Source organism: Musca domestica, unplaced genomic scaffold (assembly GCF_030504385.1).
Source record: "Musca domestica strain aabys unplaced genomic scaffold, Musca_domestica.polishedcontigs.V.1.1 7, whole genome shotgun sequence".
In the NCBI taxonomy this organism is placed as follows: Eukaryota; Metazoa; Arthropoda; class Insecta; order Diptera; family Muscidae; genus Musca; species Musca domestica.
The window spans coordinates 7,077,366-7,088,170 of NW_026712383.1; the positions used below are offsets into that span (position 1 = coordinate 7,077,366).

Below are 10,805 nucleotides of genomic sequence, written 5' to 3' on the forward strand. Positions count from 1 at the left end.
GTTTGACTTTTTTTAGTTTTTTATTATTATTTTTTATCTGCGATGGATGCTATAGCTTTATCTGAACCGATTTCACAAAATTTGAAATACTGCTTCCAGATAGAATTAGGACGAATGGCGCAAAATATATGTGTGTAATATTTAAATTTGGACCGGTTATTACCTAATTCCGTAGGGTTCATCCTTGTTTGTCTAGGCAAATGATTTTTCAATATTAGGTAGAAAAACTTTGTTGATTTGTGTATTACACTGTTCGACAGAATTATTATTATTTTTTTTAAATAATAACAGGAGAAATCCAGTTGACTATGAAAGTATTTAGAGCTTAAAATAGAGCAAACGTATCGCGACGTTTTGAAAGTTTACATCGCCAAGTTATTTTAAATGAGAGGGCAAGTTTTTTCTCTTACACAATTTTAAAATGTATATTAAGATTCCTGGAATTCGTTCATATTATGTGTATAGTGTCATAGTCAATATGCGAAGAATACGAGCATTATTTTGGTTGCCCTTTTTTTCTTTCTTTATACCCCCAGCTATATGGCTACAATGGCAAAAAACGGCAAAAACGTGCCTCATCGAAATGATGGTTTTAGACCCTAGGTCTCTTTGAACAATATCCGCCAGTCTGTCTGGCGCACAATAACTCTCGAAGGCAGTATTCGATTTTGTCCAAATTTGGTACATCGTAATATTGTTGTCAAGCTTAGATCGAGTTCAGAGATGGCCAACATCGGTACACTCCTTCAGGTACCTGCCCTACAAAAGGTTAAAATTTTCAAAGAAAATAATTTACTTTATAGAATGTGAAAGGATCATTAAATTTTTTGCAAATTCCTGCTCCATCAAATAACTCCCCCACAACGGGTCAAAATTTGAAATAATTATAACTCTTACAAAATTTCACAGATTACAATATATTTATTAACACAAGTTATGTTAGGAAGATGGGATATATCGATCCACTCCTTCTGTTAACTCCCAATGATTAGTTTATTTCAGCGACTTAAGTAAGGAGAATGACTTGATATGTTATATTATTTTTCTTTATTATTGAATATAGTATTTCGACAAAATTTTTACACTCCCTGAAATGGTCCTGGGAAGTGATGTGGAGGCAGCGAAGATTCGGGTTTCTGCCTCCCAGCGGCTTGGGAAACTCGCAGGTTCAAATATGGGGTCGCGAACTCGCGGGTATATACTTAACTTTTATATAGGCCTGTCTTTCCAGAGCAGAGCAACCTAGGGGCCTTCTAGGGTTTGGAACCCTGTCTCTAAGTGGCGTAGGAAAACTGACTCTAGTTGCTCAGTGGTCGAGAGTTTTACCTGTTGTAAAATGGTGTTCTGCTAGGGTCTCGTTAAACGGTCTCATAAATTGTTTCACTTGATTGAAGACTGGGGACTTCTATCGATTCACATCCACTCATAGAGGGCCAATCCTTTTATAAGGATCGGTGTCAGGATGGTGTGCTTTCATACATCAAGTTGTTTACACCGTTGCATCGCTGAAGAATGCCTTACACATGCATGTTGTTGCTACATGTTTTCCCCAGCGAGACATTTGGATCATCGACGTAAAGAAGTTGTTGATAATTTTGGCTACCGATAATTGTTGTGACAACGATCCTCGAAGTTATGGAAACAATGTATGTTTCAAGAAATGCATTTATTCAAATTCAAAATATTTTAAGAAAAACAATTCATGCTAATATAAATTTTGTCGATGCATGGCATCAGGATGGGGGGCCAGAAACAAGTTCCGACTTACCGCGTTAGGGCCTTGCAGATTTATAGAGAGCTTTGGATTACTTTAAGAATCATTGATTTAAAACAAGTAAAAAGGCTGTAAGTTCGGCCGACCCTCCACCATTTGGAACGAATTGGCTATTCTCAAAAATAATAAAATCCGTTAAAAATTCTATTAAAATCTTAAAAATACCGAATGTAGCTGATACATTAGTGTCTATACGACGACATGGACCTGCATGGGTAACTTTTGTCATAAGCCAATATTCAAATGCGAAACTTAAAAAAATCGGTGTATAATGTAGCTAAAATCATGAAAATACCGAATATCGGGAGGTGCCGTTATATGGGGGCTATACGAAGACGTGGACCTGCACAGACAATTTTCTGTCTTAGGCTGTAGTATTCATTACGAACTTCAAATACCAAATTTGAAAAAATTCCGGTGAATAAAGTCGCTAAAATAATCAAAATACCGAATATCGGGAGGAACAGTTATATGAGGGCTATACGAAGACGTAGACCTGCACAGACAATTTTCTGTCATAGACTGTAGCATCCATTACGAACATCAAATACCAAATTTAAAAAAATTCCGGTGAATAAAGTCGCTAAAATAATCAAAATACCGAATATCGGAAGGTACCGTTATATGGGGGCTATACGAAGACGTAGACCTGCACAGACAATTTTCTGTCTTTGCTGTAGTATCCATTACGAAGTTCAAATACGAAATTTAAAACAATTCCGGTGAATAATGTCGCTATAATCATCAAAATACCAAATACCGGGAGGTACTGTTATATGGGGGCTATACGAAGACGTGGACCTACATCGCCCATTTTCAAAGCCAAAAGTCCTGCAGACATTCGAGTAAATTTGCCTTTTTGCATATGTACCAGAAGGGAAAGAATGAGGCCGACGTTGCCCATCTTCGAACTTCTTCTATGTTTGACAAGATATTATAGATACCCATTCGTGAGTAGTTCTTCCTACCAGCCAACCAGGCAGACAGACAGACTAGGGTTTTAAAGTAACCAAATGGTTTAAAAGAAACCAAAGGTTGCAGTCTGAGGATGGCATTCGGGCAGCCTGAGACATCATATAGGTTGCATGTCACCGTTTGGCCAAAACTTATCCAGTGTAGCTGTATTTACCTTAGCTGCCGATAGCTATCATACTCACCTCATATGCTAAGTATTCATGCCGGCATATGTTCGCTTCGCATGCATTAACGAATTTTTGAATATTTATATTTACCCATGTCTTCGAGTTTATGTGTGGGGGTGTGGGTGTAGCAGCATTAGTGACAACTTATGTTTTAATTCGCTAATTCTTACACTTTAGCCCGACAATAAGTCACACTTATTTACACTTATTGCTGTTCTTCTTCTTCTTCTCCTTCTTGTGTGTTCGTTCTGTCTGTCTGTCTTTTTGTTTGCTTGCTTGCTTGTCTCTCGTAGTAGTTCAATATCCCAAAGCACAATTGTTTTTGGTAGGGATTTTGAATATTTCTTTTGCATGGTTTTAAGTCCGAAAACCCCGTCTGTTATAGTTTTTTTCCTCGGTTATTGTTGTTGTTCTTTATTAATAGTTGTTGTTACCATTACTGCTGCTGTTGCTGCTGTCAGCGACAGTTACTCAGCATTGACAGTGGCTGGCTTGCTGGTTCCAAAATCAAAAAATAGCAGCAACAACAACAATAACCATGTATAATAGTACTTCGCAGCTGACATTGTAATGAACTTAAGTGAATATGTGTGCGGCATTTTTTTTTGGTGGATCGGGCTCTTTCGGAAGTCAGTCCATAGAAGAAATTTTGTGTATAAAACTGTTGAGCCGTCAAGTTGTCAGCATCACAACCCAATTGTCAGTTGTCATCGCAACAAAACAAAAACTCCTAATAAACGAAACCAGCAGTTAGCTGTCAGCGCCTTTAAACGGGATATAACGCACAGTACAAACGGACAAAAAAAAAGGAACCACCACCACCCATTGTGTGTTCTCGTACTTTTTTTTCTTCGAACGAAAAAGCAAATATTGAAAGCGCGTGTTTGATTTAATTAAAATAAAGTGAAACTGCAAAAAAAAAAAAAAAACAATTAAAAAATGGCATACAAAGTAAGTGAGAAGAATAAAAATATAAAAAAAGAACTGAAAAAAGGATAATCATGGAGTGACAATAAAAATATACTGATATATATCTTTAATAAAATGACAATTTAAAAATTTTATTCGAAAAAATGCATAAAATATGTGAAAAGCATTAAAGAGAATGAAAATTGAAAATCAGTTTTTCTTTGTTATTCAGCTGTGAGTTGGTGTTTTAGCTGGGAGTTTTGGAAAAAAATGATAAAATTTTAAGATATTTAATGTATTTTCAAAGGATCTAGAAAATCAAGGATTTTTTAAAAGATTTAGTCTATAACTTTTACATTCAGCAAAGAGTATAAAAAGGAAAAAAAATCCTCACGAGTAAACGTTTTCTACGAAATTCCTTTTCCCTGTCATAAATATATTTAGCTGCATTTGTTCAGCCTATCCTGCTTACCTATGCATTCCTGTATTCAGCAACGCGTTTTTACAACTATAATTAGAAATATTGAAAATTGAATGATTTTTCAACAACGAGTTCTGAAAAAAAATCCATTTTCAATCGAAATTCTGTTTTGAAACATTAATCATGTTTTTCTTTAAAATCGGCCCAGAATTTATTTAGCTTCAATTTTTGATATTTATTTACTATTTTTTTTTTTCAAATGATATTTACCCTTTGTAGGCAAAAGGATTGCCTTCATTCTCCTTTGTAGTCAAAGGGATTCCTCCTTCATCATTTCGTTTGGCCAAAATGTGTCTCATGGAAATAGCGTTATTAGATCCTGGGTATCTCTGAACGAGATATGTTTCACAATATATTGAGTCGGTCTTGCCAATGTATAATAATCCAACTGCTTGTTTGAATATCTGTCTGTTTGTCCGGATAAATCTCGAAAGAAATATTAATTAAACTTTGATCAAGTGTGGAAATGGGCAGTTTTTGTCCAATTGTTCTGATACTAACTTTAGAGACCTTCAATAAAAAAAAATCTTATATTAGGCGATATGAGTACACAATTTAGTTCAAACTTGGCACATCATTATATTTTAGACACTACACTACTTAGCCTTTTTTGATTAGCTACAACAGTTAGGCCTTTTTAGTACTAAAAATGTACAAATTGTTCTGTTTGACGAGTTTTTTTTTTAATCAAAAATTCAAAATCGTAACAAATTTTTAGAATTTCAAGGTTTTATATTTTATCGAAGTTTTTTTTAATTGAAAAATGTTTAGCTTTAACACCACAAAGTTTTCAAAATCAATGATTTTGACGTTAACCGAGGAAGATAGTAGTAAGAACATTGCATAATGGATGCACATCCAATTTTTCTAGCCAAAAATAGTTCATCACATCCATTTGTAAACCCCATAAATCCAGAGGAACCTCAATATAAAATTTCAAAATTTTAGCTCTACCTCTTTCCTATACCAAATTTACTAGGCATGCCCAAAACAATCTACATCTCTCCTCATTAGACCCTAACAGTGATTAAAGATTTGTACAATTTTGTACTTTATTAACAATAATAGTACGCATTGGCAAAACCGATACACTATTCGGGATTCCAGTTCTGTACGTTCACCCAATACCAAATTTAGTATTTTTCAAACAAATATAGGCCGCATCCCTACCACAACACCAGACACTAACAGAGACCTTAATATTAAGTTTCAGAATTTTTCTCTATTCTTTCACCCAATACCAAATTTTGTCAAATGTAGTACTTTTCATACAAATATAGGACACATTTCAGAATTTTATTTCCATCCCGCCACCTAATACCAAATTAAGTACCACTTAGTTCTTTCTGAATAATATTAATTCACATTTCCAAAACCACCTCTATATCTCAATATCAGATACCAATAGGGACCTTAATATAAAATTTAAGGATTGCAGCTCGATGCCTTTACCCAATACCAAATTTAGTTCAATTTAGTACTTTTCGTACAAATATAGGACATATTTCATATATTTCAGTGTTTTATTTTTATTCCTCCACTCAATATCTAATTTAGTACCATTTTGTACTTTTCATACAAATGTAGGACACATTTCTAAGCCCACCTCCAAATCTCAATCCCATATACCAACAGAGACCTCTATATAAAATTTCGGGACACCAGATTTATCCCTTCCACCAATATCCAACTTAGTACCACTTAATCCCAATACTAGATCCCAACAGGGGCCTCAATATCAAATTTGGGATTCCAGTCCTATACCTTCCCCCAATGGCAAATTTAGTACCACTTAGTACTTTTCGTACAAATATAAGACTCATTTCCAGAACCAACTCCAAATCCCAACACCAGGTCCCAACAAGGACCTCAATATCAAATTTCGGGATTCCAGCTCTATCCCTTCAACCAATAACCAATTTAGTACCACTTAGTACTTTTTGTAAAAATATAGAATGCATTTCCAAAACCACACCCATATCTCAATCCCAGACACCAACAGCGGCATCAATATCAAATTTCTAGATTCCAGGTTTATCCCTTTCCCCAATAGCAAAATTAGTACCATTCAGTACTTTTCGTACAATTATGGTACGCATTTACAAAACCACCTCCATATTTTAGTCACAGACACCAACAGGGACTTCAATATCAAGTTTCGGGATTGTCAATATCAAAATTAAATCTTTCTTCCCTTGAACCAGGACCATATTTAGTACCATTTAGTACTTTTCGTACAATTTAAGTATACATTTCCAAATCCACTTCCATATCTCAATGCTAGTTACCAATATAACAAATTTCGGAGTTTCAGCTCTGTCCCTTTACCCTAATTAGTACCATTATATACTTTTCGAACAATTATAGTACACATTTCCGAACTCACCTCCATATTTTAGTCACAGACACCAACAGGGACTTAAATATCAAGTTTCGGAATTCTCAATATCAAAATTAAATCTTTTTTCCCTTTAACCAGGACCATATTTAGTACCATTTAGTACTTTTCGTACAACTCAAGTGCACATTTACAAATCCACTTCCATATCTCAATGCTAGTTACCAATATAGACCTCAATAACAAATTTCGGAGTTTCAGCTCTGCCCCTTTACCCAATACCCAGTTTGATACAATTTTGTACTTTTTGTACAATTATAGTACACATTTCCAAACTCACCTCCATATTTTAGCCACAGACACCAACAGGGACTTCAATATCAAGTTTCGGAATTCTCAATATCAAAATTATATATTTTCCCCCTTTAATCAGGACTAAATTTTGTACCATTTAGTACTTTTCGTACAATTATAGTACACATTTTGAAAAGCAACTTCATATCTAAATCCTAGATACCAATAGAGACCTCAATATCCAATTTTCGGATTCCAGGTCTATCCCTTCACCGAATATCAAATTTAGAACCATTTACTAATTTTCGAACATTAATAGTACATATGTCCAAAACCAGCTCCACATCTCAACCTCAGATGCCAACATTTATCTGAATATCTATTTTCAAAATTGTATCTGTATCCTTTTAATTTAGACCAACTTTAGTACTATTTAGTACATTTCGTACATCTATAGTACCCATTTCCAAAATCACCTCGATATTTTAGCCACAGGCATCAGCAGACACCTTAATGTAAGATTTGTGGATTCCACCCATATAAAACACCCCATATCAAATTTGGGACCATTTTGGTATAACTATAATACACACATCCCGAACCTACTTCCAAATCTCAACCTCAGATACCAACAGTTATATGAATATTACACGAACAGCGACCCTAGCTCAACATTTCGAACTGTAAGCACTATCTATTTACCCATTACCTAATTGTACCAAATATAGTACCATTTAGTACTTTTCGTGCACTTGTAATACAGATTTCCAAAATCTCTTCTTAATCCCACACCACCAAATAGGGAGCCCAGACAAAATTTCAAAATTCAAGCTTCATCTGTTCACCCTAAACCAAACTGTTCCAAATTTAGTACAGTTCTCACACTTAGTACACATTTCCAAAGCCACCTTCATATATCCAACTAATTTTCCAACCTTGATTCTCATGCCAATTTTCCTGCTTTCAGTTCTATCCGTTCACATAATCCCAAATGTTAGCATTTCAGAAGTTTAGTACCATTTTAGAACTTTTCGTAATCTTAAAGTTCGAATTTCCAAAAACCCTTTGGATTATTTTTCCTGTACTCCATCAGTGACTCTCATCATAAATTTCAGAATTCTAGCTCATTCTATTTGTCCAATACCAAGTATTCAATTTTTAGTACATTTTAGTACCCTTAACCCTTTTTGTACGAATTTCCACAAAAACCAGTTTTATTACACGCCTACGCACCACGACTGACCCTCACGCAAAATTTCAAAATTCTAGCTACGGCCGTTGTTTCCGGGCGTTGATTCTCGGTCACTACTCTTTTTTTGATATAGAATATTTGAAACTCCACATTAATAACCTCTCCCCTTCACCTTTCCTCCTTCCCATTTGCAGTTCGTTACACTTGTCGGTCTCTTGGCTTTGACCGGTTCCTGTATGGCCGGTGTGGCCTATTCTCCCTTTGTGAGAACTTATGCTGCCGCTCCCGCCGCCGTTGTGGCTGCCAAAACTGTTGCTGTAGCTCCCGTTGCTGTGGCTAAAGCTGAAGAAGTCGATCCTCATCCTCAATATGATTTCTCTTATGGTGTCCATGATTCGGTCAGTGGTGACATTAAATCCCAGGTTGAGAGCCGTGATGGTGGTAATGTAGCCGGTTCTTACAGCGTTGTTGATGCCGATGGTTTCAAGCGCACCGTGACCTATACCGCTGATGATGTCAATGGTTTCAATGCTGTTGTGACCCGTGAACCCATTGTAAAGGCTGTTGCTCCCCTCGTCCATGCTGCCCCAGTTGTAAAGACTGTTGCTCCTGTCGTACATGCTGCTCCTTTGGTACATGCCGCCCCTGTGGTGAAGACTGTTGCCACTTATGCTGCTGCCGCCCCAGTTGTTCACGCCGCTCCAGTTGTTAAGACTGTTGCCGCCCCTGTTGTCCATACTGCTCCCGTAGTTAAGACCACCTTTGCCGCTGCCCCTGTTGTACATGCCGCTCCAGTCGTCAAGACCTACCATGCTGCTGCTCCAGTTGTACAAGCCTACCATGCTGCCCCAGTCTTCAAGACCTATGCTGCTGCCGCTCCCGTAGTCAAAACCTATGCCGCTGCCCCTGTTGTCCATGCCGCTCCCGTAGTCAAAACCTACTCCGCTGCCCCAGTTGTTCATGCTGCCCCCGTAGTAAAGACCACCTTTGCTGCTGCCCCAGTTGTCCATGCTGCCCCTGTTGTTAAAACCTACTCTGCTGCCCCAGTTGTCCATGCCGCCCCCGTTGTCAAAACCTACTCTGCTGCCCCTGTTGCTTTCTCCGGCCCCTTGTTCCGTTCCTCTCCCATCTTCCAACAATACCACCAATTTCCCTTGCAACAACAACAAACCTCTTTCTTTAGCTCCCCCGCTAATGTAGAACAACCCCAACAACAACAACAACCCGCTGAAGGTCAACAACAACAGCAATCCGAACAAGCTCCCGAACAAAACGCCCAAGAACCCACACCCGTCGAATATCCCGAACAAGACCAATTCGCCCAACAACAATACCCCGGCTATCCTCAATACGAAGTACCCCAACAACAATTCGAACAGCAACAACAACAACCCCAAGAAAATCACGAAGATTCCGAAGTTGTTGAAGCCCGTTCTGCTCCCATGGAGGAAGAACAAAAAATGGAAGAAGCTAAAGCCGACGAAGCCGAAAACAAAGCTGAAGCCAGCACCACCACTGCTGCCCCCGCCCCCGTCACCGAAGAACAAAAGGAGGATGAGAAGAAATCCGCTTAAATTTTTCCCGACTTGCCATTAGAAAAACGGTGCTCAGCTACGCCATAGGCGTGGCTGTCTCCTGAAGCTGATGCCTGATAATGATTGCCGTTTTGTTTAATTACTTTAGGTATTTAAAATTCTCATTTTTTGGAATTATGTAGTTGTTAACATTGAATAAAAAAAAATAAACGAAATAATATAAAAAATAAACGTCTTTTGAATATTTTTGGCGGAGGGAATACCCAGGCTTATATACAGAATTAAATTAAAGCGAATAAATTTAAAAATGACAAAATGCAGGGATGGGAAAACGCCACGTGGTGGACTCAGCAGCAGAAGACCGACGTCGGGAAGGCCATTGGAAGTAGCCCGGAATTCTCTGCCGAGAACATAAAGGACTGACGAGGCCTGACTTGGGATCAGTCTGTGGTGAACCGGCGAGGAAAGTACCAGGTGAGTGGAAACAAGCAAAACTTTTAATACCCTCCACCTTAGGATAAAGGAAACATTAGAAAAAATGTGGCAAAAACCGAATATCGGGAGGTACTGTTATATGGGGGCTATACCAAATCGTGGACCTACAAATGCAATGTTTCGCCAAAGGAGCTGAAACCCATTATGATCTACAAATACCACTTTTCAGACAAATCCGTGAAAAAATGTGGCAAAAATCATCAAAATACCGAATATCTGGAGGTACCGTTATATGGGGGCTATACCAAAACGTGGACCTATAATTACAATGACTCCCCACACGAACTGCGACCCATTATGATCTACAACTACCAATTTTCAGAGAAATTGTTGAAAAAAATTGTCAAAAATCATCAAAATACCGAATATTGGGAGGTACCGTTATATGGGGACTATATCAAAACGTGAACCTATACATACAATGTTTCGCCACACGAACTGGGACCCTTTATGATATCCAACTACAAATTTTCAGACAAATCCGTGAAAAAATGTGGCAAAAACCATCAAAATACCGAATATCGGAAGGTACCGCTATATGGGGGCTATACCAAAACGTGGACCTATAATTACAATGACTCGCCAGACAAACTAGGACCCATTATGATCTACAACTACCAATTTTCAGAGAAATTCTTTAAAAAA

At 37.6% G+C, this 10,805-nt stretch overlaps 1 protein-coding gene across 2 annotated transcripts in view; it reads left to right on the forward strand.

The window, feature by feature from the left end:
• The window catches only part of LOC101892449 (uncharacterized), a 77,980-nt gene extending 68,108 nt beyond the window's left edge, over positions 1-9,872 (forward strand). Inside the window, exons 1-2 of one of the 2 annotated variants that reach the window (XM_005185003.4) lie at positions 3,604-3,867; positions 8,325-9,872. In XM_005185003.4, the coding sequence (XP_005185060.1) occupies positions 3,856-3,867; positions 8,325-9,704 (1,392 nt within the window). In that variant the 5' untranslated portion in view covers positions 3,604-3,855 and the 3' untranslated portion in view covers positions 9,705-9,872. Of the gene's footprint in view, positions 1-3,603; positions 3,868-8,324 lie in introns of those variants that run through there. The other variant, XM_059130114.1, reaches the window with a different exon arrangement.
• Positions 9,873-10,805: the final 933 nt, after the last annotated feature.